Here is a 26,231-nt window from a genome sequence, read left to right on the forward strand (position 1 = left end):
ATTGCTTGGAAGGTTTTCGCTGCAACTTGGGTGAGAGCCGATCAAATCGTCTTTGGACTCAGCTTGCGGTGGTGTTTGATACCCTTCGATTTCGTTCGCACGCATCTCGTTCAGCTTAGCCTCAGAACTGTGCTCCTGGCAACAATCTTGCTGTTGCCGCTTGTGGCACCCTTCAATCTTGCACTTACGTCGGAGTGGAACTGTGCCTTGTTCACGAGCATGTCTGTAGCAGTACCCCTTGCACCCAGAAGCACTCAATTTTCCGCACCGTGATGGCGGCATAAATGCTTTGTGACTGCTCTCCGGGTGCAGCCCTCAACCTGGCAAATGTGGTACCCTCCATGACTGCAGCACAAGCCGCGAGCCTGAATTTGCTTGGTGCAGCCTGGATAACGACAGAGCCTCCATGCAAAGGGGCCCCGTACGCCAACTTCCGTCGCATTGCGACCTTCGCGGGCAACATCAGCTTGCCCCTCGGCTGGTTTCGTGCTCCTATCCAGTACCGAAGGCATTGCGATGCCAATCTCCACATTGCGCACAGTCAGACTGGCCTTCATCACCTGATCCACGATGTCAGCCACGTTGGTCCACTTCGTAACCGCACGGGTTGTCTCTGGCTGTGGTGACGCCAATACAATCTTAACTCCAGTATTGATGTTGGTGCTGCCAACTTCACAGTTCTTGCTGCCAATATCTCCACCAATTCCACTTTCCGGCTCCCGCTCCGTGGCCGCATGCTGTGTCACTTGCTCGACATCTCCCAGTCTTCTCTTATTTGAGTCAACAGGAGGCCCACCACCCGCCTGTTGAATCTCCAACACCCACTGCAGTGCACGTTGCAAGGCCACAATCTCCTGCTTTTGATCCTCCAGCTTCTCACGAACCGCTCGCGTCGACCCAAAGGCCCCCAGTAAGAAACTCAAGTCCACCATGATCTCGTCCACTTCTTCAGACTCCTTCTCGCTGCTGCGTATGGCAAACGCTCCCTCTTTCGAGTCTTCTTCTTGCAAGATTTGGTAATCATGGCTCACGAGACGTCGCAGGCGCTTGATCTCGCTCTGCTGCTCGTGCAACTTGGCGCGCACAGCGCGCGTGGAGCCGAACTCGTCCAGGAAGAAGGCCAGGTCTGCAATGACCTCGTCCTGCTGCGCAGGGGTCAGGTCCGACCCCACCGCCTTGACGTCCAGCATCGTTTCAACTTGACCAGCGTATCCTTGTCTCTACAGTTCCCTATCCGACTTTGATACCGAAAGGCTTTCCTGGCAGTGACTGCGACAGAAGCCCCGAGCAGCGGCACGCTTCTTGCATCCCTCCACTTTGCATTCGTAGTAGCCTCCGTGAGCAGCGCACAGGCCATTTCGCTGGCGCTGCTTGTTGCAGTTGGGTTGGGTGCAGGGCAAGCCACCGCCATGCCGAAAGCAGTAGCCCTTCTTCGGTCCATAGTTTTTGGCGTGGTTCGTGCATTCCGGTTCCTTGCACAAGTTATGCCTCGTCGTGGTTGCGTCCGGGATAAGTCCGTCCTTGGGCTCTTGCGTGGTGAACACATGCCGGTGCTTGTCACAGAACTCACTCGCGTCTCCGTCGCGCTTCACCCACTTCATGCAGCCAATGACCTTGCAGGTTTCGTGGTGGCCTCTGGGAATCCGAGCCAAATTACTCGAACTCGTAAGCTTCCCTGGGGTTGGCGGCGCTCGAGCCTGACCCACTTTACTCTCAGCGTTGTGCCTATGGCAGAAGCCTTGGCTCACTTGAGTCTTGGTGCACCCCTGCACCTTGCACTTGTACTTGGCCAAAGCACCTTTGTTTCGAGCATGAGTGGCACAAAATCCCTTGCCGCCGGAGACGATGAGCTTTGTGCAGTGAGGGACGTGGCACAAACTGCCTCCTCCATGTAGCCGGCACAGTTGACGCGTGATGGCTTTCCTATCGCAGCCGTCTTCTCTGCACGTGTAGTAGCCGCCATGACGATAGCACAGCCCGTTAACTTGAACTCTCGAGCTGCATCCCTCTTGAGAGCATGTATACTTGAACTTGCTCGCTGGTTCCTTCCCTGCGCTGACGTTTGTCTTCTCGTTGTTCGTCACGGACACGTTTTTCTTCGAGATGGGCTGAATCTCCTTGATCTGCTTGGGCAACTCAACAGGGTCGCTGGAGTTATTGTTATTTAAACTTCTCGCCTCGGCGCATACCTCATTTACGCATTTGAGTGCGTTCAAGTAGGCAGTGACGACGGAACTGTTGACAAACTCGGTGCCCACCAACGACGCGATATTAGTCGCAGATTGAAGACTACGACCGCCACGCTCGTCCTTTGCACCTCGCTCTTTTCGAACTGGAGACAGCAGCTTCAGCATGACGTCCACTTCCTTTTGACTCGCCTTACCGGGGGCAGCACTCGGCGACGCCGCCTTGTCCTCATCACGATGGTGAGACGCAGCATTTACAGCCTCACCCGCTTTTGCATCCTTGCCCCTGACAGCCCTCGTTCCTTTAGCTTCTCCATCAACTCGGACGATCCCTTCCTGCTGAGTCCTTGATTGTGCGGAATCTTCTAGTACCGGTACCGACCTCAAGGCACTCGCCAACTTTTCCATCAGATTTGACGTCAGTTGAGGGGCCGAACCTGGTTTCCCGCTTTTCCTTAGCTCCTGGAACCAGTTCACCGTGCACTTTAAGCCCGCGATCAGTTGGCTTTGACTTTGTAGCCTGTCGCGCACGGCGCGGGTCGAGCCGAAGGTTCGGAGGAAAAAGTCCACGTTTGTCATGATGTCGTCTACGTGTTCCGGCTCCTCCTCGCAGCGTTTTGTAGCATTTTCCCCGGACTTTGTGTGTTCGTGATGATGATCTTCTTCTTGTTGCTGCGCACTTGTGTCGCTCTGACTGCCCAGCAGCTGCCACACCTGCTTCTGGAGCCGCTCGATGTCGCTCTCCTGGGCTTGCAACTGGTCGCGCACGGCGCGCGTGGAGCCGAACTCGTCCATGAAGAAGACCAAGTCCGCCATCGTCTCTCTCTGCTGCTCCGGCGTCAGGTTGGCACCGACAGCCGTGGGGTCCAGCATTGTTATTTCGCGCACACCTTCCTTCCAGCAGCTTGTTGCGTGACTGGTGAATTTTGATAGGACGGGATTGTTCTGGCTACCATGTCTCTTTATTTTTATCTCTAAGTTTAGTCTCTTTATATTTATACACTATTGAGAAATGGTTTTTGGTTCCATTATTTTAAAATAACGGACCCAAAATAGACCTAAAGCACAATATTCATTTCTATTTCGTTCATTTCAAATAGTATTGTTTTTTACATAATACAAACGATCATACATAAGTGAGAAATTTCCGAGCGGTGTTGGGGAGGGTTGCATTGTCGTCATGGCGGTTGGAAGTGCTGCAAGTTCCCTGACTGCGTCCGACGCTGCCGAAGAAAATGAATGTTGTGTTTTTCATGACTGAAGGATGCGACGAAAAGGCTTGCTTCAAGGTCCTCTGTGGCGTTCACGCTCGAGGATTGATGTGTCGAATCGAAGAGTGCAGGAACGGAAGGCGATGCGGCGAGGGGGTACTGCCGTCGGCACGCCATCGAAAAGTCTCAAACCAGCACAGTCATGCAACGCTGAAGGTTGTGCGCGAAGCATTTCATCGGCGTGGTCTTTGCTAACAAACATTGTGTTGAAAAGGGGTCTACCAGACTTAAGATCCGCTCGTAGAAGTTGACAAGCGCAGTAAATTGGCAAGTCAGAAACACAGGATAGGTAAACACGTGACAGCTCTTTGCAGTTGTCAAAATCAATCCTTTTCACTTCACGCAAGATTTATGATACATAGATGTTGACTACGCAGAAAGACCCGAGAATTTCGCGTCACGATGATCTTTTTGAGGCCAAACACACTTTTGGGTAGCAACTGAAACAATGACTCTAGAGGAGTGGGCGTTCCTGGACGAATGGTGTGGAGCGATGCGAGCACTGTTTACAGACACGGGGAGCTCCGCGACGGTATGGCAGTGGGGCCCAGACTACAATCCAGCTCTCCAGTTCCCCCGAGAGACAGCGAGTTGACTTCATTTGAACGCGCAGAGCAGCTTCGGACACTCCGTGAGGGACTCGCTCTATTCGCGGCAGTGGCGTGGATTGATGCAGACGCACTGGTCTCACTGCTGCAGTCCAAAGGGGTATGCGCAGTTAAGAGAGAGATGCGAAGACACGCGTTTATGATGGCCGAGCTGCCTGTGTTCGTTGAGATCGGAGTGACTCGGAAGCTGTCCAAAGACCCAAGCAAAGACTTCGCGTGGGTTGAGGACGATCTCGTATCGCTCTGCTGCCAGCTGGACGAGCAAAATACCAGCGAGGCATTCCAGGAGGCATGGGCAAAAATTGAAATGCACTCTACAACCGAGTCGCAGTCGTTGAGGGGTCTCGCAATTCCGATTCGGATCATTATTGGCAAACCGGAGTACTCGAAAGCTGGAGGCACTGCGTCTCAGCGAGTTTGGAATGCCATAAAGAGCGCATTAAACCCTGACCAAGTCCAGTGGGGGTGGTTTACGCCGATCTTGAGCAGGAATTCCACAATGGCGAGAAGACCCAGGTCCGCATGTTACGCCTCTTACCTCATCAACTCCATCAACGCAATGAACGTGCGTACGCGCGCTGGCTCCAGTGCTGTCTTTATGAAGTTGGTGACGGAAATGAGTCGTGGAGTTCTCTTATCGGCACTAAGTTTCTGCCTCGTGCCACGACACGATTCTCAAATCGCGTGCCGCATGATCTCAACGTTATTTTGTGAGATGACTTGCGTGGATGATCAACGCGGCGCGTTCGTGAATTTTGGGTGCGTCACCTTTCAAAAAGAGAGCGGCGTGGAAATGAATGCGCTTTGCTCAGCGCTGGTGGTGACTCGCTCCTGTCGGTCGTTCGCCTTCAGCCTCTGCCCGGAAGGCTCGGCTTCGGAAGTGAAAACCTGGATGTGGATGGCGTACGCATTTTTCTCGAGCCGAGCTCGCCTGCGCTCCTCTGTGAAGCAAGTTACGATCTACAACGCTCGTCTAAGTCGCGTCATACTGGATACGATATCTAGGATTCTAACAGCCACCAATACGGAGAAGGAACTATTCACTGTTGCTACGGGGCTGGACAGCACAAGTAACACTGCTCGTGACACACGCGAGTACCATTTGAAGCAGAATGCAGTGGTGCAAGTTACTGAACAAACAAACGGCCGTGTGGTATCATGGAACTCGGCGGATATACTTCGACAAGGTGGAGTTGGCGGTGTAAGGCTGGTAAACCCCAACGATAACGGCTTTAGTGAGTGGGTGGACGTGCTGGAGGACAGCTATGCAGTCTTTGGATTGATTTTCCTTTGCGAGGCCGACCCATCAATACCCAAGGAATTTTTGAAACATGTAGGAGCTGACACTACGCAATAGCAATATCTCCGCTGATGCTTTTGTTCGGGCGTGCAAGCAGTACAATCCGCCACTCCGTCGTCTTGAGTGCCACTTCGACGATATCCGCGTTGTCGCCGAGACATTTGAGTGATGAGTCGAGTATGCTGACGAATAACCTTCGCTGGTGGCACTGCAGTTTGGAGCGGTTCAGGAATTTTAGGGCGACATTTGGGGCCTTGACTCGTATGCTGAGTGAGAATACAGTGCTGCGCTACTTGACAGTGGTTGGGGACCGATATTATCTACCAACGTTAAAAGCTGGATTGATGCAGTTCCATCTTCAGGAGCTCGAAGGCAACGGAGAGCTGCAGGTCGCGTGCAAGTTGGCGTTCTTGAGTGTTTTTCACGCCGATGAAGCGCGCCCACCTTTGAAGAAGCAAGCGAAAGACCAACCCGAACGTTTTCGGCTACATGCCCCAGACACGCACGTGATCACCAAGATTTTTGAGTTTGCGGCGAATCATGCCATTCGAAGTGTGAGAATCATCTCCCCTAGCGATATTGAATAACGTTAGCATGAAGGGGATTGTGCTACATTATGAGAACTGGCATTAAATTCCTTGCTTAATGTTTTGAGAACATGGCACTCTTATTGGAATCGATGTGAATTAGCAAAGTGAGGATTCGACACCTTGCACCGCACTTGACTTCGTCCGAACGCCTACAAACTCGCTTGTAGCCCATTCGGAAGAACGGCATAGTGACAACAACATTTCCCCAACGTACTACACTTGCGTGTAATAATCCTGGTGGACCACTGGATCAGGAATCGGTAGGTACGTGCACCACCGAATCGCTTGTTTGAATGTTGAACTCGAGAGCTTATATCGGTATCACGGAAGATGAACTCTGTCCATTGCTCGCCGCCGTCTCATATTCGCGTTAGTGTGCGTAGCAGTAGCCGCGGCTGTGCTTGCGCTTGGTACATCCGTCCACCTTGCACTCGTAATAGCCTCCATGGGCACCGCATAGACCTTTTACAAGTCGCGCCCTGGTGCATCCAGGTTCGCTGCAGGTTTGTCCACCTCCGTGCCGAAAGCAGCAGCCCTTCTTCTCTCCATCAAACCTCCCCAACTTTGTGCATCCTGGTTCCTTGCAGAGGTTGCGTTTTCGTTTACCGCTCGCTCGCCCCGACACTCCAAGCTCGATGACATCTACCTGCGTGGGGTGCGTTGAAAAAGCTGCGGGTGGTGGTGCAGACTGTTCAGAAGCAGGCCTTTGGCCAACCTGCAATATCTCCGTCTGAACTGGCGTTCGAACCACTTTGCCCTTTGCCTCCGCAGGTGGTACCAATGCCACGTCGTTGTCGGTTCTCTGCTTTCGTTGGCACCAGTCCAATGTCCGTCGCAATCCTACTATCTTCAGCTTCTGGATCCGCAACTTGTCGCGCACTGCTCGCGTGGAGCCGAAGGTTCGAAGGAAGAATTCCACGTTTGTCATGGTCTCATGGACACCTTCTGCACCATTTCCGTTGTGATGGTCCGTGCTGTCAAATTCGCCCTCTTCTTGGTGCGAACTCGCATTTTGTTGAGGGTTTGGCAGATAATTCACATGGCGCTCGAGACGTTTGATGTCTACCTCCTGCTTCTCAACTCGAGACGAACAGCGGACGTGGAGCCGAACTCGTCCAGAAAGAAGGAAAGATCCTCCATAACTTCATCCTGTTGCGCTGGTGTCAGGTCGGCACCAACCGCTTTGACGTTCACCATGTGAACTTCCGACGCGACCGACAAGCGAAATCCACGTGTGAAGCGGGAATCATCTCGCGTCTATTATGATCGTGTTGGGGATAAGGACGACAGTAAATTATCTAGGTAAGGTTCACGCAGTGCCCAAAGCATTTTAGTGCTATTTATGACACACTTCTCGTCTTGTTCCATTCCTGCTTTTGCGCAACATAATAGTTATAATCTGTCCTCCAGCAGGGCGGGAATTCGATACCCTCTTCGACTGTACTATTCCAACGGCTCAAAAATCTGGAGGAGGCGGTGCGGTGGACATAACCCTTTGGTGTATGAACGTCTGCAGCATCCATCGATTTTGCACTCTCGGTATCCTCCATGGGCAATGCAGAGGCCCTTCAGCACCCGCTTTTTGTTGCAATCCGGCACCGTGCACCTTGGCCCCCCACCATGGGGAAAGCAGCAACCTGGCTTAGGACCACCGTATCTCGCCCTTTTCGTACACCCTGGCTCCTTGCATACACGGCGTTTCCCCTCCACCCGCGAGGTCCTGTTCTCCTGCTCTTGATCGCGGATTCCACTGCCAGCCACGGCCAGCTCATCAACGTCGCCAACTCTGCACTTCGTGGACGCAGGTTTCTTCGCTACTCCCTCGTTCGAGTCTTTGGGTTGGCTTTCACGTCGCTTCATACCTTCAGTAAGCTTACCATCGTCTACCCACGGTTCAGCAGGGTCGTCACCTCCATCATTATCGTCGTCGTCGTCGTCCAGAACAATAACCACTTGATCATTGTCATCATCATTTTCACGGCTCACCGCCAATTGACGCCCAGACAGAGCAGGATCGGTCCCCAGGTACTCCACGTCGCTTGATCCAGCACTATCACTATCGTCATCTTCCCCTCTGCGATCTTGGAACCATTGCACGGTGCGTCGCAGCCCCACGACCTTCCGTTCTTGATTTTCAAGTTTTTCACGCACCGCTCGAGTGGATCCGAAAATTCTTAAAAAGAAGTCCAAGTCCGCCATAGTGTCGTCTACACTCTCCTCTGAAAATTCATAATTGCCTGGCGACTGGTTCTCGCTATCTGTCGTCTTGCCCTCCTCCTGGGGAGAAGGCAAGCCACGGTTCCGATCCATGAGGAGATATCGCACTTGCGTCTCGAGGATCCCGATCTCCCGCTGCTGCTCCTGTAACTTGATACGGGCGGCGCGCGTGGACCCGAACTCGTCCAGGAAGAAACTCAGATCCGTCATCGTCTCGTCCCGCTGCGCAGGCGTCAGCCCGACGCCCACCGCCGTGACGTCCATGGCCAGGTGAGCTGGGAAGTCCCTGCAAGAAGTTGACTAGCAACTGTCAAATTGTATACAAACGATACGCAACATACCTTCAATACCTTATACAGCAGACAATCTTCAACTTGCACCCCCAGTGTATCAAGCCTGCGCCTTACCTTTATCTTTTTGTTCATCCTGGTATCTCCCAGCCTTGTATTCATCGAATCACTTCGCAGTCTTTTTGGCGTTCTCAATCTGTGCTTGGCTCAACAGCTTTTCAACTGACCAAGGCGGGATAAAGTTCTTCTCTTGACGGCTGTGAAACGTTCGCTCGAGGTCACGGTCACGGTTATTGCTGTAAACACGCTCGCGACCACGGCTTCCCAGTCAAGAGCGGCTGGATATGCAACATTGACGGTTGTGGAAAGTTTGCTAAGCTTAGTGCCAATGGGCACGGGTATTGCTGTAGGCACGCTCGGGAGAAGGGCATTGCCGTTATAAATGCTAAGAAGTGTCGTGCTGACGGCTGTGAAGCGTTCGCCCGAGGTCGCGCTGCAGGTTACTGCTGCAGACACGCAAGGAAGCATGGTATCATCGTTAGTCCTGGCAAGAAATGTAGTCTTGACGGCTGTGAAAAGTTCATGCGAAGGGTTATTGCCGAAGACACGCTCGAGAGAACGGCATCGTCGTTAGAGGTGACAAGCCGTGCCGCGTTGAAGACTGTAAATTGCTTGCGGTTGGTAATGGTCGTGGGTATTGCCGCAGACACGCAAGGGAGAATGGTATCGTGGTTGTAATAATTGGCAAGCGGTGTAGCATCGACGGCTGTGAAAAATTTGCGGTCGCCCATGGACAAGGCTATTGCCGTCGACATGCTCGAGAGAACGTCATTAGCTTCACGGACGAGAAGTGCAGCGTTGAAGACTGTAAAAACTTGGCGGTGGTACGCTACAGAACGAGAAATCGTGACCAGATGCGGGTTCGAGGGGTGCCAGAATCTTCACAGAGGTCAGGGGTACTGCGAAGACCACCAGTCTCACGAGGTCAAGCCGACTTGATGCATGCAAGGAAGCATCACCACTACCAGCTCCATCTTCAGAGCGAGTAGATACCTCCTCCAGCCAACCCGGTTCAAACACCAAGACGATAAAGCGTCGAGGTCCCCACGTAACCTGCAGAGCCGTTGGCTGCATGAAGTGGGTGAAGCGCAACGGAGACCTGAGCGAAATCTGTGTCAAGCACCGACAAACAACGACATTGCATGAGCCCGCTGGTGTGTCTGTCATCCAGAATGAGAACGGGCCTGTCTCCAAAGTAGCGAGGGGTGGTCGTGGTTTGTGCCAGGAGCCAAACTGCACCAAGTTTGCGAAAAATGACGGGCCGAAGAAGGGCTACTGCTTCCGACATGGCGGTGGGGTGACCTGCAGCCAACCAGGCTGTACCAAGCAACGCCAGCGACACGGTCTGTGCGCGGCTACTACGAATGCAAAGTGGACGGATGCAAGAAGCGATCAATCTTGAGCGGATGTTGTCACGTGCACTTCAATGAACTCAAGTCAACTTCAAATGGTGGAGTGCCAGTCGAGCAGCAATAAAGATAACGCAAGAAACAGCACCTTGTGGAGATATTTCCAGTCGTCTGACCATATTTCAGAATCTTGCTTTCGAGTACAACAGGCACGACCCTTACGAAATGCTAGATGTGACGTCGGTTGGCTCCGATCTGACACCTGCACAGCTGGAGGAGACGCTGAGCGACCTGGCCTTCTTCCTGGACACCTTCGGCTCCACGCGTGCCGTCCGCGCCAAGCTGCGAGCGCAGGAAAGCGACATCAAGCGCCTCGACCGGAAAGTGCTCCTCCCGCGCGACAAAAACTTGCATCAATCGGAAGAAGAAGAAAAAGAAGAAGAACGAGAAGAACGAGAAGAACAGCAAAGAGAAGGACAAGCACAAGAAGGCGTCGACGAGACGATGGTCGACGTGGACTTCTTCCTGCGCACCTTCGGCTCCACTCGAGCGGTTCGAGAGAAACTGGAAGCTCAGAGCCAGAGGATCGTGGGGTTGCAGCACACCGCCAAGTGGCTTCAAGAGCGTTGGAAGCCGACCGAGGAGAGCTGCGATGACTCTCGTGATGTGGAGTACTTGGGCACGGGGCCGGCGTCAAAGGCTGATATAACAGAGAGCGGCATTTCTCAAGACGAAGATGAAGATGTCGACGGGACGGACAACGGAGACGGCAGCGAGCATGAAGAGCCTGGAGATGATGGCGACGTTGTGATGACTTCACGTGGGCGGAATGCAGAAGATAAGAAGGCGGAAGGAGCCGACGTGGAGCCAACAGAGATGCAGCGCAAAGTGATGGCCCCGAGAGAAGATGAATGTGGTGCTTCTAGTGCCAGCAGTGTTGCTGACGAGAGCGACTCCACCCCTCACAGCGGATGTCGGTCGGTAAAGTCGGCGTTCTCTGTGGAGTTCCCGACTGTGTGAAATATGCCAAGCTAAAGCACTTGTGCGTCGCTCACGGCGGCTTCCGCCCGTGTGAGGTCCATGGCTGCAACAAGAAAGTCGCCTCGCAGAACCGTTGCTTCAAGCATGGTGGGGGTACCAAGTGCAAGATCGATGGTTGTAACAAGATCGCACAATCTAGTGGCAAAGGACATTGCACCAGACATGCTCGCGAATACGGAGTGTTGCCCAAGCTCATCTGCAAAGTGCCGGGGTGCAGCGACTTTCGAGTGAGCAATTTTTATTGCCGCGAGCACAGTCGGTCTGATAAGGACAAGCAAGAATCACAGAAGCGAGCGCAATCGTTCGGTGGAGGGGGGGGGGGGCCATTTCCGCAACTCGCAGCCACGCCACGTGCAGAGCCCTAGGATGCATGAAGTGGGTCAAGCGAAACGGGGATGACAGTGAGTACTGCGTCCACCACAGATGTCCTTCAGCATCGCGTGACGACAGTCCCAGGGACTCCAACAGCAACCAAGACGAGCAAGGCGACATCAAGCCCAAAGACCAAGGTAACAACGGACGCCCCGCCCCACCTGCAAACAACCTGGATGTCTGAAGGTCGGGAAAAACTACGGAGTCAAGAAAGGTTTCTGCTTCGAGCACGGCGGTGGGTTTACTTGCCGTCAGCCTGGTTGTAACAAGGAACGCGCGCTAAAGGGGCTGTGTGCTGCTCATGGCGGCTTCCACGTGTGCAAGACAGCAGGATGCGGCAAGCGTGCGTTTGTGAGAGGCTACTGTTACCAACACAGTAGTGTTGAGCAATCGGACAGTAGGTATTCGAACGGGGTGTTGACCAGTGGTTAATAGAGTAAGTTGAAGTTTCCCCTACAGAAGAGAAGAAGGCCGCCAGATCGGATTTTTCAGTAGAAAGCACGCGTGATCCACGAGATCCGGCAACTCATTCAACCAACACGATGCTGGACGTCAAGACGGTGGGCGCTGAGTTGACGCCCGCGCAGCGAGATGAAACCATGGACGACCTTCATTTCTTCCTCGACGAGTTCGGCTCGACTGGAGCTGTTCGTGCTGCACTGCAAGAGCAAGAGAGCAGCATCCGGGGCCTCAAGGAGCAAGTGCAACGTCTTTTGACCCCGACAGGCGAGGGGTTGCAGAGTGAAGAGGAGGAGGAAGTTGCCGCGGCGGTGGAAGATGGTGACGAGGAAATTGGGGGGAATGGCGTTGACGAGATCATGGTAGACGTGGATTTCTTCTTGAGAACCTTCGGCTCCACGCGTGCGGCGCGTGACAAGTTGTGGCAACAGAAGCGGGAGATTGTGGGCTTGAAGCGGACGGTGCAGTGGCTGGAAGAGCGGCGTAGAGAGCGGCAGCAGAGCGATGACTCGAGTGATGTGGAATACTTGACCAAGCCAGCAACGCGTTCGATGCGGGGAGAGAAGCTAGAGATGGAACCGCAAGGTGGCCCTTGCATCATGAACTGGAGTCGTGAGGTCGATGAGATCGTGGGCTCGAGCGACGAAAGTGATGGCAGCAGCATGGAGATTGAAGACGCTGGCGTAGAGATGGAGATGGTCAGAGGCATTGGGGACGGTGGCATCATTGAGAAGGCTGAGGCTGTGGTCATCGCTTCCTCCGAGCACGAGTGGCAAGACGAGGACTTTGAAGATGGAACTTGTCTCTTGTCAGACTGCACCAACACGGCTCAAGCGAACGGCTTCTGCTACGCTCACGGCGGATATCAGGTGTGCTATGCTCTTGGTTGTAACCGGAGGGCTGCTGTACGAGCTTTTCATCGCAAACGCGCCGTATCCAGCGACACGAATGATCTGCACACTGCTGAATACGACGGTAATGGAAAGAGCGCGAAGAACCAAAAGGTGTGGGTCCAACTCGACTACTGCGATAAGCACTTGGATGAAGAGGAACTGGATGGAGATCACGCAGCCGAAGCATCGAGTCAAGCGCAGCCGCATGAGACCATCCGCGCTACCGATCGTCGTTATCGTCGCCACAGCGTGTGCAAGTGGCTTGGGTGTATGAAGTGGGTGATGAGAGATGGAGACCCGAGCGAGTACTGCGTCCTTCACCGAGCCCAAGACGGCAGCTCAGTGATCTCGAGAGGAAGTAGCGTGGCATCATTCACCCACTCCGAGGACGAGTCGAGTGTTGAGCAAGTGGAGGCCACGGAATTCAATGGCGAAAAGGACGTCCAGCGCGACTACAAAAGCCCCGTCCTCTGCAAAGAACCAGGATGCAGCAAGCAGGGATATGTCTACGGAGACAAGAGGGGCTACTGCTTTTAACACGGCGGTGGCGTCACCTGCATCGTACCAGGATGCCCCAAGCAGCGTCAATTGAAGGGGCTATGCCGAGCCCACGGAGGTTACCACAAGTGCGGCGTGGAAGGCTGCCCGAACCCGGCCAAGGCTTCTCGACGCTACTGCTCACTCCACATCCTGGAGAGCAGCAGCACCTCAGAAAGCAGGTCCGCCACGCCTAAATGAGTTGCCAAGCCGCACTCGAGTTCTCTAGGTAAAAGGCAACAAGTTGGAGTTGAAAGACTAAAACGTTTTTGCTCGATGTGAAGTCCGTGGGCTCGGAGCTGACGCCCACGCAGCAGGACGAAGTCCTGGAGGACCTGGGCTTCTTCCTGGACAACTTCGGCTCAACGTATGCGGTCCGTGTCACGTTGCAGCGCCGAGCAAAGAAGAAGAAGACGGCGACTTCTGCTTACCGGACGATGAACAGGCTGGAGACGATGTGGAGTCCACATCCACATTGTGGACAGAACGATGGCTGACTTGGACTTCTTCCTCCGAACCTTCGAGTCGACTCGAGCTGTGCGTGAGAAGTTGCAGAGCCAGAGACGCGAGGTTGTGGGCCTGCAACGAGCATTGCAATGGCTCCAGGAGCGGCGAGGGACGATGAACGAGAGCAGCGGGCCAAGTGAGGTGGGGTATTTATGCACTGTGCGAGAGGCGACACCAACAGAGGGGGAAATCTCGAGTCGAGAGATCAGAGCCAGAACAATATTCAAGAGCTGCAGGTGGAGGAAATCGACTGCAAGAAGCGTAACTGTGGCGAAAAAATGGGAGTAAGTGGCTCAAGCGAGCCCCACGAGCATCAATCGACGCTGCCGTGGCACCGAGCACGCCCCAATCGAAAAGAACCATCGAATTTTCGTGACGACGGAGAGTAGATCGACAGACGCAAAGACAACAAGAGCGGCGAGTGATCATCAAAGACGGCTGTGGTTTGGAACACGAAGTTGTTTTTGCTGAACGGAGCGTTGAAGGCAGCGATGATGAGAAGCGAGTAAAGCATTGCAATGTGCAAGTGAGCTGTGATAATTCCTATCGCCGAAACTAAAGCTGACGACGAGATTCAGGAAGAGCTCAAGTCACCGAAGAACACTGATGAGGATTCAGCCGTAGGAGTCGAGCCGATTGAAGGTGCTGAGTACCGTAGCGCTGCGGCGGGTAGATCTCCACTCAAACGCAAGACCGGGACCCTAATTGCCAAAACGGCCCCCAAGTAAAGGGTTTGTGTTGCCGTCACGGCAGCTACCGCATGTGCAAGGCTGATGGTTGCGACCAAAGGGCGGTGTCCTGGTATCGGTGCTTTCGTCACGGTCCTACCATGGTCTCCAAGCTGCTGAACTCGATCAGGGTGACAGATCCAACAACATTGAGATGGAGCAGCAAAGTGAAGCTCCATTGGTAAGCGTTCTAGGCACACAACATGCCAAGCCAAGGATTGCATGAAGTGGGGAATGCGGAATGGAGACAGCAGATACTGCAGCGATCATCAAGACAAGGCACTGCAGAGTGACGATTCTACACCAAAAGGCGTATCAACCGAGTCGGAGCAGTCGAAGTCTATTGAGCCTGCTAAGCCGATGAAACTCTACGATAAATGCTCTCAGTGCAAGCAACCTGGCTGCAAGAAGCGAGCCCGAAAAGTACTGCCGCAGGCATCGTCACGAGTGAAGCCACGATTGAACGCAGACATGCTGGTCTTTCAAAGAAAATGGATTCGTATTCATACCTAATATATTATTATACAGGCTCACGACACAACAACTAATGTTACCAACCCTCTTGAACGCTACTGGGACGACACATACTTGGCTCACGAAGCTTACGGCAGCATCGGTTGCTGGGGGTCCGCGTGGTTGGTGAGCAGATCCACTGCCACCTCAAACGTTGTGAGATAGTAGCCGAGCTCGCCAGTGATGTCTTGAGGGTCGCACATCACCCGCAGAAACTCGCGCGTGATCAACAGCTGCGACATATTGCTCGTGACCAGCGCGAACAAGTGCACCGAAATGAACTCGTCCGTGGTCATCGAAGGCCGCAGCACCATGTCCAGCTCCTCAACGGAAGTGAGGCTGCTAGTCGTTCCAACGGATGACGGAGAACGGGACGACCCACACGTCTGGAAAATAGCCCCCGCAGCACGAGCCAGGCACTTGAGTTTGTCGAGCGGCAGCGCGTAGTCGTTCACGCGGCGAAGCTCGCGACGAGCATCCTCCCAATCGCTTCCCGATCCGGCCACAATGTGCGGCGGCACGCCGAAAAAGGACTGAGGCTTGGTCTGAAGCACCTTGATCTTGTTTTTCAAAGCTCCTTCGTCGTCACAGTCCGTAAGCGTGTGCAGCGCTTCGTGAACATGGTCCTCCAGGGGCACAAGCACGCGCTTCTGCACAAATCCACACACTGCGTGCTTGATCTCGTCCAAGAACTCGTCGTAGTCCGGCTCTGTGCGCTCCGAGCGGGCCACTGCAAGCTGACTAAGCAGCACCTCGTCCCTGAGCATCACGTCCTTGATCTCACCCATCTTCCTCGACACGGTGTTCAGCAACGTCCGCGCCTTACGCTCCGGCATGACCACGTGCTTGTCGTCAACACTCATGCGCACGAGTGCAGCCACAAACGACTCGCATGCACGCGCGACCTTGTGGCTAGGCGCCGCGAAAATCTCCGCCACCAAGTGCGACGCGTTCACTTGGTTCTTGAGCAGGAAACATCTGCAACCACCGCGATCAAAGACGTCACAATGGCGGTGCACGCCCACGAACTCCTGCAGAAGCAGCACGGCCTTCCTCCGGCGTGGTCCAAGGGGCGCAGGCGCCACGAGCGCCGCCGTCTGCCTCAAGAACGAGTCAAACACCACGCGTCTCTGCGTGTTCAGCGAGCCTCGGAAGTGGAAGAATTTCTTGGGCAGTCGGAACCTCCTCAGGCCTCTGAACGTGCCCCACAGCGCTCTCTTGACGGGTGCGTCGGCCAAGCTGATCTGCTGGATCTGCGAGTAGAACTGCATCATCTCCTTGAGCGTCTTCCTGACCTCCCAGCGCTTCTGCGTCTCCGCGTCCGACACCTTGAGCACAAACAGGTCGTGGCCCTCCACGTTCTCCACCCGCACGACGCGCACCACCACGGCGTAGCGGATGTGCAGGTCCAGGTACTCTCTCGACGCGCAGTGCGGGTCAAAGGCCTCCTGCCTGGCCGTCTCCTCCTCATCCAGCGAGGAGCCGCGGCTCACGCGGCCGCAGTGACACAGGCGCATGGCCGAGGCCGACGCCGTGCGCGGCAGCGCCTTGCCGGCGGTGCAGCGCTGCTGGTGGTCCTGATTCTGATTCTGGTCCTGGGCCGGCCCGAAGGCGGCGATGAGCGCGTCCGCGCCGTCGTCGTCGTCTGCGTCCGTGGCGTCCTCGTCGCTGTCCTCCACGTCGCTGAGGCAGCAGAGCGGCTCGGCCTCGGGCTCGGCCGCGGCGGGGTCCTGCAGCTCCACGTCCTGGTCGAGCGTGGGCGCGCGCCGGCGCTTGCGGCCCTGGGACGCCGAGAGCTGCTCCACGAGGCACTTGCCGCCCATGAGCCGGTCCACGGCCGCGGGCTCCAGCGACAGCTCGGCGAAGTCCTCGTCGCGCAGCAGCTCGTTCTCCAGCGGCGGCGGACTCGAAGCCGCCATGTTCAACACGCCAAGAATGAATGTGGCAGCAGCGCGGCCAATTCTTTAGTGAGCCCGGCGATGGTCCCATCTGAAGAGCAGAAAAGCAGTTGCGGTAGAAGTACCGTTGCGCGTCAATTTTGTAGAATTATGATAAAGTTTTACCGTGTCGTTTAGAGCTTTTGCTCATTTAACATGTGACGCGTTATACAAGGTTATGTGAAAGTGCAGGAATGAACAAAACGTTTTGGCGGGTACTGTACCGCTGCATAAGGATTTGAGATTTGAGATGCCACCACGCCAAACCAAGAAGATGTGGACTGATCATGGGCATTGCCGCGCTCGCGGCGCAGCTCCCGCCGTGTTCTCCACGCAGAGGCCCACCTGGCCGGTCAAGCGCCGCCTGCTGCACGCCATGCGGCGCTCGGCAGTTGCTTGCAGCGTGCGCCGTGCTCTGACGCGCGGCGCACCGCCAAGTCTATCTAGCGAAACCTGAATTTTCGGCCAAACAGACGGAAGAGCAACTTCCGACATCCGGAACGGAGCACCGAATTAATTGGCAGGGCACCGACGCCAAACCAAGCAGCGTGCGACTCGCTCGCTTGCTTGCTTGAAGCCGCAGCAGCACCACCAGTGTTACAGCCTCGCTCACCATTGACTTCAAGAAGGTCTCGTCAAGCGAAGATGTTAGGGCTTCTTCTTGGTGAGCCTCATCACCTTTCGGACCGCAAGTTCCTCCCCAGGCCAATGGCCCGGTTTCAGTGTATCAGTTGCTGCGCAAGCACCAGGCGCGAGTCGCTCGCCCGGCTCTCAAGTGCCATCGCTGGCGTGCGTCCGAAGGAGATCGACTCGACGGTCTCCGATAAGAAGGTCGTGGATACCAGGCGGGTCAGGACACCTAGCCTGTCATGACCAAGCACCCGCCAGAGCTCTCAGATACCTACTCTAGTACCATGCAGCAGCAGTACCTAGATGACCAGCTCCATCTCGACTCGACCTTGCAAACACGCGCCGACCGGCAGGCATATCTTGGCCCGTCTTGAGTTGAGGCTGTTGGACACGCTCAAGCTCCAGCATTTTACACGAATCTCTCTAGGCAGCGTCGCGACGTCGCGCACTGCAACTTGTGGCGCGGCAACGTTGCGAGCCGCTCAAGTCCCAATCCCGCGGAGTGGGGAGTGGCACCGCCATCGTCATGGTGACGCCTTGACTTGCGCTTGGTACAGGTACACTACATTTGCGTGGTCCACACCTCTTTTTGCCCGAGCTAACGAGCGCCTTATCGAAAGCCGGTCCCCGCCGAGGAGGAGGAGCAGGACGAGGAGATCATGACGTCCATGGCCAACGGGGTGGTCAAGCTGGGGGAGCTGCCGGCGCTGGAGGACGTGCCCCCGAGCGAGCGCATGCGGCTGTTCCGCCAGAAGCTCAAGCTCTGCTGCGCGCTCTACGACTTCAGCGACATGCGCAAGCAGGTGCGCGAGAAGGAGGCCAAGCGCAACGCGCTGCTGCAGATCGTCGAGTACATCTCGGCCGGGAAGGTGGCCTGGGACCCCTCGGTGGTGGCCGACCTGCTCGAGTGCGTGGGCGCCAACATCTTCCGCCACTTGGGGCGCAGCTCCAACCCCACGACGGTCAACGCCAACGGGAACGTCGAAGGTGAGGGAGGATATCCCCCCACTCTGCTCTACCTTCCTCTCTCTTGCCCCCCCCCTAATGTATTGGTGGTGTTTATCTATTGCAGCCGCGCCGGAGGATGACGAGCCGATGCTGGAGCCCTCGTGGCCGCACATGCAGTTGGTGTACGAGATCCTGCTGCGCTTCGTGCTGTCGAAGGAGGTGGACTCGAGGACGGCCAAGGAGTACTTCAGCAAGAAGTTCATGATTAAGCTGCTGAATCTGTTCGACTCGGAGGACCCCAGGGAGAGGGACTACCTGAAGGTCCGGGAGTGTCTGGTCATGGCTCAAAGAGGGGAGTCGTGGATCGCTCACTGACTGGATTCGTGAATTGTTGCTCGGATACTTTTATTCGGTGTATGTTGCAGACGATTCTGCACCGCATTTACGGCAAGTCGATGGCGCTGCGTTCCTTCATCCGCCGCTCCATGAACGACATGTTCTACACGTTTGTGTACGAAACGGAATCACTTCAAGGCGTGGGCGAGCTGTTGGAAATCTTGGGAAGGTGCGTTTGCGTAGATGCCCGTTGGGTTGCGTTACGCTGAGTTAGGCCGTGATGGGCAGTGGCTCACCCCTTGCGTCTTGACCATGCAGTATTATCAATGGTTTTGCACTACCGCTCAAGCCGGAGCACCAACACTTCCTGGAGCGCGCGCTGATCCCGCTTCACACGGTGCGTTCTCTTTATTTCTCCACGTAATGAGCAAACAGGGTATCCGATAGATCTAAGATATCTAACTAACCGCTGCTATCGTCGTGTGATCTGGCGAGTAGGCAGGAAATCTAGCCATGTTTCACCAGCAACTGGCTTACTGCACCACGCAGTTCGTGGAGAAGGACCCTCAGACCGCGGAGCCGATCATTAGGGGGCTGCTCAAGTACTGGCCGGTTACTGCTAGCGCCAAAGAGGTATTGCATTGTCTGGATGCCTGTCAAGCGGGTTATTCGGGTCTTGTCACTCATGCGTGTTTCTGTTCTACTGTAGATCCTGTTCCTGAATGAGCTCGAGGAGATCATCGAAATGATCCAGATGGAGCAGTTCGCGGCAGTAATGCGGCCGCTCTTCCTGCGGATATCGCAGGCTGTGTGCAGCAGCCACTTCCAGGTCTCTCAGCGCGCCTTATATTTATGGAATAACGAGGCTCTGGTGCGGCTCGTGAGTGCACGGCGGGCCGAGATCCTGCCGCTGATCTTCGGCGCGCTGTACCGCAACTGCGAGAACCACTGGCACAGCACCGTGCAGACGTTGACGTACAACGTGCTCAAGCTCTTCATGGAAATGGACTCGCAGCTCTTCGACCAGTGCTCAGCGCAGTTCGAGGAGCGCGAAGGAAGGTGAGTCAGCATTCATGCATGCAACGTCTGCGCAGCCCTGCTCTTGCACGGGCTCACTCTCGTTTAACAAAATCCCCGATCTGCATCGCTAACGGTATTTATGTGTTTATGTGTCCTTCCTGACTACAGAGCGCAGCAGACGACGGAGCAGCGCCAGTTCAAGTGGGCAGCCTTAGAACACCGCTTGCAGGCGCAGGGACCAATGTGACAGAAGCGCACGAAGTCCGTTGCTGCCGCCACCGAACGATGACAACTACAAATAACGCGATACAGCCACGCCATCACATCACACCCGACTGCGGAGGGCGGCGGCGCGAGCAGTGCGGCGAGTCAGGCGTCTGTCCGATCTGCAAACGGTTGGTATATTCATTTTATCGGCTCGAGTAGATAGGCAGGCATGACGGACGCGCCAGTGCAAGCCGCTCGCTCTCGCCCCATCGCCCGCCGCTTTTGTCTTGTGCGCGCGCCGCGTTTTGCATGTTTCTCTATCTCTTGCCTTTTTTGCATTGCGCTTCGAGGTGCCCACATAACGTATCAACGCCTCGACCCGCTCGTATCAATAGCTTTTCATTGTGAAGGAAGTTATCCAAGTGTTTCAACCATCGCAGTGCATGGCATGGAGCTCCAGGACATCAGCGCAAGTGTCGTACGGCTTGAAGTTGCCGCAATAGCTACGGGTAATCGAAGGGAGCACCACACTGGACACCTAATGACGCCATACATCGATGGAACGTCTGGAATTGCCACCGTCGTGCACCTTTGCTCAGACTGCTCAGTCTGGAATTCCCCGACTAGGAGGCAGATCGATCGAACGACTGGCGAGTGCCATGACACCCCCACAGCGTGTTGCGGAACGTGACTTCCTCGCCAACATCACTGCGGAACACGCTTCGTAATGCGAGGGTCGCAGCGAGCCCCTACAGACTGGGTCTAATAGCCGAGCGTGTTCGCCGTATGCATGGCAATCGTGTTCCCAACTATGCGCTCAGGTTTGACGCTGCTGACAGTGCCTCCGCGTTTGAGGTGGGCACCGAAGCTGAGACCGTTGTCAGCAGTGCCCTTCGAGTGGATGTTGAGCCAGGGAATCAGGATCCCAACACTGCTGATGTCGCTGATGCTGGCAATGGAGGCTACAACCACCAGGTACCTCACAGCGATCGCGGCATTCCGTCGGAGGTCGCTTCAGCGGATCAGTGCGAGACGGACGTCATTCAGCTGCTAACGAGGATACGCGCAGACATTGAAGCTTCGACGGCGATGCCGCTGGAGATGACCCCACCATTCGTGCCACTGAGGAACACCAACGGCAGGAGCAACAACAGTAAGCAGCAGCACAGCAATGGCCGCGTCGACGCAAGGCCATGCCGGTTGTGGCATCGAGCTGCAGCACGACGTCATTGCTCCCCCCCTCGCGGGCATTTCCAGCCGCACACGTCACAGGCGCGGCCGCGTTGGTTGAAGGCACGCCCGTATCCGTTAAGGCCCGTTAAGCGTCTAATTAACCCTATCGAACGGGTTCAGCCCGCGAAACCCGCGTAGAATTACCCAATCAGCGATTTTTAACTCGGCGCTGTTTTTGGCGGTCCTTTCACCCCCTCCGTCAGCATACAAAACCCAAGTAAATTGGCTTGTGTGGTCCTCATTGGCTCCCCCCGGGGCGGATCGCCCCCCCGGTGTGCGGCTGAGGGCTCTTTGGTTCATTTCCGCTTTCGGCCGCAGACGACCTAAGGAAGAAAAGATGCTGTCTCGTGTGGTGCGCGCCGGTGCGCGCTCGTTCGCGACCGACGCCAAGAAGGCCTCGGGCTCGGTGGGCCAGATCACGCAGATCATTGGTGCCGTCGTGGATGTCCAGTTCAAGGACAACCTGCCCCCCATCCTGAACGCCCTGGAGATCAAGACCCAGGACAACACGCGCATCGTGCTCGAGGTCGCCCAGCACCTGGGTGAGAACACGGTCCGCACCATCGCCATGGAGGGCACGGACGGTCTCGTCCGCGGCCAGGAGTGCGTCGACACGGGCAACCCCATCATGGTACGTTTCAAATTTTCAGATACCTCTTCAGATTTTTGTTTAGCACAAGTCTAGATCAAAGTTATTTATATATTTATTCTGTATTTTTTTTCTTATTTGGAACGCGGTTTTAGGTCCCCGTGGGTCCCGAGACGCTCGGCCGTATCATGAACGTGATCGGCGAGTCCGTGGACGAGCGCGGCCCCATCAACGCCAAGCGTTACGCGCCCATCCACACGTCGGCCCCGCTGCTGACGGAGCAGGGCTCTGGCGCCGAGATCCTGGTGACGGGCATGAAGGTCGTGGACCTGCTGGCCCCGTACGCCAAGGGTGGCAAGATCGGTCTCTTCGGCGGTGCCGGTGTCGGCAAGACGGTCGTCATCATGGAGCTCATTAACAACGTGGCCAACAACCACGGTGGTGTGTCGGTGTTCGCCGGCGTGGGCGAGCGCACCCGTGAGGGTAACGACCTGTACTACGAGATGATCGAGTCGGGTGTGATCAAGATCAACGAGGACGGCACGACCACCGGCTCCAAGGCCGCCCTGGTGTACGGCCAGATGAACGAGCCCCCTGGAGCCCGTGCCCGCGTCGGCCTGACCGGTCTGACCGTCGCCGAGTACTTCCGTGACGTCGAGGGCCAGGACGTGCTGCTGTTCGTCGACAACATTTTCCGCTTCACGCAGGCGTGCTCGGAGGTGTCGGCTCTGCTGGGCCGTATCCCGTCCGCTGTGGGTTACCAGCCGACGCTGGCCACGGACCTGGGTGCTCTGCAGGAGCGTATTACCTCGACCAAGAAGGGCTCCATTACCTCGGTGCAGGCCATTTACGTGCCCGCCGATGACCTGACGGACCCGGCCCCGGCCACCACGTTCTCCCACCTGGACGCCACGACCGTGCTGTCGCGTCAGATTTCCGAGCTCGGTATCTACCCGGCCGTGGACCCCCTCGACTCCAAGTCGCGTATGCTCGACCCCCGCATTATCGGCCAGGAGCACTACGACGTGGCCCGTGCCACCCAGAAGCTGCTGCAGGACTACAAGGGTCTGCAGGACATTATCGCCATTCTGGGTATGGACGAGCTGTCGGAGGACGACAAGCTCACCGTGGCTCGCGCCCGTAAGGTGCAGAAGTTCATGTCGCAGCCGCTGCACGTGGCTGAGGTGTTCACGGGCAAGGCCGGCAAGTTCGTGCCGCTCGTCGACACGATCTCGTCGTTCAAGGACATCATCGCCGGCAACTACGACGACCTTCCGGAGGCCGCCTTCTACATGGTCGGTGGCATCGAGGAGGTGAAGGCGAAGGCTGCTGAGCTGGCGGCCGAGCTCGACGAATAAGTTACTCGGTTCGATATGCAGAGCGGAAAAGCAACCCAACTCCTTCCAGCGGAAGAAAGCGGCGTCTAGTGTGCGGCACGTGAGACCGGAAATTGAAAAAGCAACAAAGTACTCGAGCAGGCCTCTGCGGTTTGTAATTGGACTAGCTTTCTTTGTATCTGCTGCTTCTCATTTCATTTCGACGTGATGTGTACGAGCTCCAACCTTCTCCCATAAAGCAATGAAAAACATAACTCAAACACTCCTGTCGTTCGTTGTTCATTCATTCCGCCATGAAGCTACAGCTACGCTACGTCAAAACGTTCAAGAGTGCGTGGCGACTTGTTCATTCACCGCTCGACACGTGTGGTCGAGGCGGATCGTCGGACCCAAGGTGGTGGTTTCTGGCACAAAGTCGTGTTGCCGTGGTCTTGAGTCCTCACACTCTTCTGATAATCTACTGTGGCTTGTCGGCACTTGTCGAGACGCAGAAGTGCACATGGACAGCAGCAGGTGTATTGCTTCAGTTCATAGTGGACCGATCACCTACCTTTTCCAGCGGTGTGCACAGAACGAGCCTAGCCTACAGTACAGTCATCATTGAGAGACCCCGAACGCACGCGTCTTTTGCTGTTTCTCGATTTATGACGATCACGAATTGCGGCGCAACACAGAGGACAGTCCTTGGGCAGCTACACCACGCCACGCCACGCTCCTCTCTTCTATTTTCTAATCATATTCGAAGTCCTCATCGAAGTCCTCGTCGTCGTCATCGTCGTCCACAATCTCGTCGTCGTCCTCGAGCTCCGCGGCCGCGATGATTTCTTCGTCGATAGCCTTCCACTGCTCGGGCGTGGGCTCCGGGTACCGGGACAGGTACGGCAGCAATGCCAGCTGACGCGAGATCTTGATGGCCTGAGCCACCTTGCGCTGCTGCTTGGCCGTGAGGCCTGTGAACCGGCGCGGGCGGATGCGGCCCGTGGGGGAGATGAACAGCCGCAGCAGGTCCACGTCCAGCGCCAGCTCCACGACGTCCGGGTGGTTAGCGGCCACGAAGTACTTCCACGGCTTGGTCTTGTCCTTCCGGAAGGGCTTCCTCTTCTCGGCAGGCAGCATCCAGTTGAGCATCTCGGGCGAGACGGCGTAGCCCTGCTGCCAGTGCTGGAACGGGTCGGCCACGTCCTCGTCCGCGTTCACGCCGATCTGACTCTCCGCGAGGCTCAGGGACGCGTCGTAGCCCGGCATCTCCACGTACAGGCGGTCGTCCTCCACGTCGCCCGTGTAGCTGCCTAGGGCCACGCCCTCCTCGTCGTCGTACTCGCCGTCCTGCGCCTCCTGGTCCCACTCGGCCACCTCGCGCTCGAACTTCTTGGCCCACTCGGCGGGGCTCAGCTCGGCGTCCTCATCGCCGTCCTCGTCATCGTCGTCGTCGTCGAACTCCTCGGCGAACTTGAGGTCGCTCTCGTCGAGCTGCTGACTCAGGTACTTGACCGCGTCCGGCAGCTCCGTCAGGTCCTCGTCGTCCTCCACCTTGTCGAACGTCGACTTCTTCTTGAAATCTAGAATATAATACAGTAGCAACAAAGGTTAGCACTGGTTTATCTGGTTATGCACTAGTGGTAAACCTGTTGCGTTGCGTTGCAACAGGTTAACACTAGCCTAAAAGGTTTGTGACTTTGGATACGCACCCTTCTTGCCGTCGTCCTTGCCCTTGGTGGCCATCGAGCGGACGCCGCCAATCACAGACAGCGCATCGTTGTGCACGGCCAATGAGCGCGGGAGCTGCGCACGCAGCACGGCGGACTTGGCGCCAGGACCGGCACGACGACCCAGCGCTAATGCATTGATACGCACGTTTAGAGAGAGATCGGGTTAGGGAGTTCAGCACTAGCCTAAAATTTAGCACCACTTAACCGCCGCAACACGCACCAGCGATCGCAGACGCGCAGGGACGAAGCCACACGCGCACCATCTTGACGTCTCTCGGATGCTCCTCCACCGCTCGCTGCTCGGGGGTTTGCTTCTGTGGTTGACAGCGGAGCTGTTCGCCTATCTCGTGTGGACCCCTCCACGAACGCGTCCATTGGATAAAAATATGGTGTTGCAAGTCTGTGTACACTACATAAAATACACACAAAATGCACACATCCAAGTTGAAGTTGGTTCATAATAAACCAGTACACTAGCGGCCACAGCGAATGAAAAAGTAACTTCAGTCCTCCTGGCTCGCACTCGTGCGTCCGCAAACCAGGTCGTCCGTCATCTAAATGCAATCGCCGTTCATGAAAACCTATCTGCCTGCCTGCCACCTCCTCTCTCTCATGTGCTGCTGTTTCTCCCGCGCTCTGCGCGAGGAGTGTTGTGACAGGATCGTCGCAAGCAGAGGACAGAGCTACACAGTCGCCGCCGCGCCGGATCCGCCAGACTTTGCAGCGCGAGCGTCATCCGGCCACAGCAGTAACAATGGAGCCCTCGCCTCCTCTTGGTCGTCGTCCCCTCTCCTCCTTCCCCCTACTGCGATCTTCGCTCTACCCCATCTCCGCCCGCTTGGTCCAACTCGTTATCATTCGCTGCTATAGTGTCCGCAGGCAAGCTCGTGCAAGGCGCTCGCCGCGATCTGCTCTGCAAAAAGACGCAACTTAGGCCGTTGACGATGGAGCCTTCGATGCTGCCATCGACTCTATTTTCCGCCACTTCTCCTGCTCTTTGTCCTTCACGTCGGCCATCGCTTGCTCCTTCAGCGAGTACTCCTTTGCACACTGGTCATAAAGCGCCATGTCGTAGTCCATGTAGAGCTTCAGCACGTTCTGGGCGAGGCCTTCGACTGTCGTGTTCCAGTGTCCCAGCGAGTTTCTATGGAGGGGGCCGTAAATGACCGGCAGGATCAGGTGCGCGTGCTGCTTGCTCAAGCATCCGTTGTTCACCAGGTGCTCGTTGTTCCACAGGAACAGCGACCGCTCCGAGACCTGGAAGTGCTGGCTGCCGAGCCACTTGGCCAGGCCGTTGAAGAGTGGCTTGTGCACCTGCTGCAGCTGCTCGCTGCCCATAAGCTCCAGGATCTCCTCCAGCTCGT

The 26,231-nt window shown here is 55.9% G+C and overlaps 10 protein-coding genes across 10 annotated transcripts; 6 read left to right on the forward strand and 4 right to left on the reverse strand.

Annotated features, from left to right (window-relative positions):
- Positions 1-1,265: 1,265 nt before the first annotated feature.
- PHYSODRAFT_407169 (hypothetical protein) lies at positions 1,266-2,018 on the reverse strand (the record flags this gene model as incomplete). Its single annotated transcript, XM_009536709.1, has 2 exons — positions 1,266-1,367; positions 1,845-2,018. Coding segments are annotated over 2 exons (276 nt in total), but the record flags the coding sequence as incomplete, so codon positions are not given.
- A 1,919-nt stretch (positions 2,019-3,937) lies between these two features.
- PHYSODRAFT_305407 (hypothetical protein) lies at positions 3,938-5,952 on the forward strand (the record flags this gene model as incomplete). The annotated part of the gene is made up of 2 exons (XM_009536710.1): positions 3,938-5,300; positions 5,423-5,952. The coding sequence occupies 2 exons, from the start codon at positions 3,938-3,940 to the stop codon at positions 5,950-5,952; spliced, it is 1,893 nt and encodes a 630-aa protein (XP_009535005.1).
- Positions 5,953-6,325: 373 nt separating this feature from the next.
- Positions 6,326-7,815, reverse strand: PHYSODRAFT_523571 (hypothetical protein; the record flags this gene model as incomplete). Its single annotated transcript, XM_009536711.1, has 2 exons — positions 6,326-6,567; positions 7,443-7,815. 2 exons carry the CDS (start codon positions 7,813-7,815, stop codon positions 6,326-6,328), a joined length of 615 nt encoding a protein of 204 aa, XP_009535006.1.
- A 13-nt stretch (positions 7,816-7,828) lies between these two features.
- PHYSODRAFT_256379 (hypothetical protein) lies at positions 7,829-8,436 on the reverse strand (the record flags this gene model as incomplete). Its single annotated transcript, XM_009536712.1, has 2 exons — positions 7,829-7,838; positions 7,985-8,436. The coding sequence occupies 2 exons, from the start codon at positions 8,434-8,436 to the stop codon at positions 7,829-7,831; spliced, it is 462 nt and encodes a 153-aa protein (XP_009535007.1).
- A 1,660-nt stretch (positions 8,437-10,096) lies between these two features.
- On the forward strand, positions 10,097-10,891 carry PHYSODRAFT_523321 (hypothetical protein; the record flags this gene model as incomplete). Its single annotated transcript, XM_009536713.1, has 1 exon — positions 10,097-10,891. The coding sequence occupies one exon, from the start codon at positions 10,097-10,099 to the stop codon at positions 10,889-10,891; it is 795 nt and encodes a 264-aa protein (XP_009535008.1).
- Positions 10,892-11,826: 935 nt separating this feature from the next.
- PHYSODRAFT_256403 (hypothetical protein) lies at positions 11,827-13,173 on the forward strand (the record flags this gene model as incomplete). The annotated part of the gene is made up of 1 exon (XM_009536714.1): positions 11,827-13,173. The coding sequence occupies one exon, from the start codon at positions 11,827-11,829 to the stop codon at positions 13,171-13,173; it is 1,347 nt and encodes a 448-aa protein (XP_009535009.1).
- A 32-nt stretch (positions 13,174-13,205) lies between these two features.
- On the forward strand, positions 13,206-14,069 carry PHYSODRAFT_338833 (hypothetical protein; the record flags this gene model as incomplete). Its single annotated transcript, XM_009536715.1, has 4 exons — positions 13,206-13,355; positions 13,458-13,630; positions 13,659-13,821; positions 13,890-14,069. 4 exons carry the CDS (start codon positions 13,206-13,208, stop codon positions 14,067-14,069), a joined length of 666 nt encoding a protein of 221 aa, XP_009535010.1.
- A 941-nt stretch (positions 14,070-15,010) lies between these two features.
- Positions 15,011-16,840, reverse strand: PHYSODRAFT_521892 (hypothetical protein; the record flags this gene model as incomplete). The annotated part of the gene is made up of 2 exons (XM_009536716.1): positions 15,011-16,468; positions 16,601-16,840. 2 exons carry the CDS (start codon positions 16,838-16,840, stop codon positions 15,011-15,013), a joined length of 1,698 nt encoding a protein of 565 aa, XP_009535011.1.
- Positions 16,841-18,147: 1,307 nt separating this feature from the next.
- On the forward strand, positions 18,148-20,382 carry PHYSODRAFT_564434 (hypothetical protein; the record flags this gene model as incomplete). Its single annotated transcript, XM_009536717.1, has 7 exons — positions 18,148-18,475; positions 18,561-18,757; positions 18,862-19,001; positions 19,091-19,169; positions 19,271-19,405; positions 19,482-19,831; positions 19,961-20,382. 7 exons carry the CDS (start codon positions 18,148-18,150, stop codon positions 20,037-20,039), a joined length of 1,308 nt encoding a protein of 435 aa, XP_009535012.1. The 3' UTR covers positions 20,040-20,382.
- A 1,161-nt stretch (positions 20,383-21,543) lies between these two features.
- On the forward strand, positions 21,544-26,056 carry PHYSODRAFT_355840 (ATP synthase beta subunit). The gene is made up of 2 exons (XM_009536718.1): positions 21,544-21,863; positions 21,977-26,056. Exons 1-2 carry the CDS (start codon positions 21,570-21,572, stop codon positions 23,177-23,179), a joined length of 1,497 nt encoding a protein of 498 aa, XP_009535013.1. The 5' UTR covers positions 21,544-21,569; the 3' UTR covers positions 23,180-26,056.
- The last annotated feature ends 175 nt before the right edge of the window (positions 26,057-26,231 follow it).

Source organism: Phytophthora sojae (assembly GCF_000149755.1).
Source record: "Phytophthora sojae unplaced genomic scaffold PHYSOscaffold_9, whole genome shotgun sequence".
In the NCBI taxonomy this organism is placed as follows: domain Eukaryota; phylum Oomycota; class Peronosporomycetes; order Peronosporales; family Peronosporaceae; genus Phytophthora; species Phytophthora sojae.

Excerpts from the sequence above, each read along its gene's own strand:
- PHYSODRAFT_355840 (XM_009536718.1), top strand. The coding sequence starts at position 21,570 with ATGCTGTCTCGTGTGGTGCGCGCCGGTGCGCGCTCGTTCGCGACCGAC. Across the intron at positions 21,864-21,976 it reads ACACGGGCAACCCCATCATG|GTCCCCGTGGGTCCCGAGAC; the intron begins GTACGTTTCAAA and ends ACGCGGTTTTAG.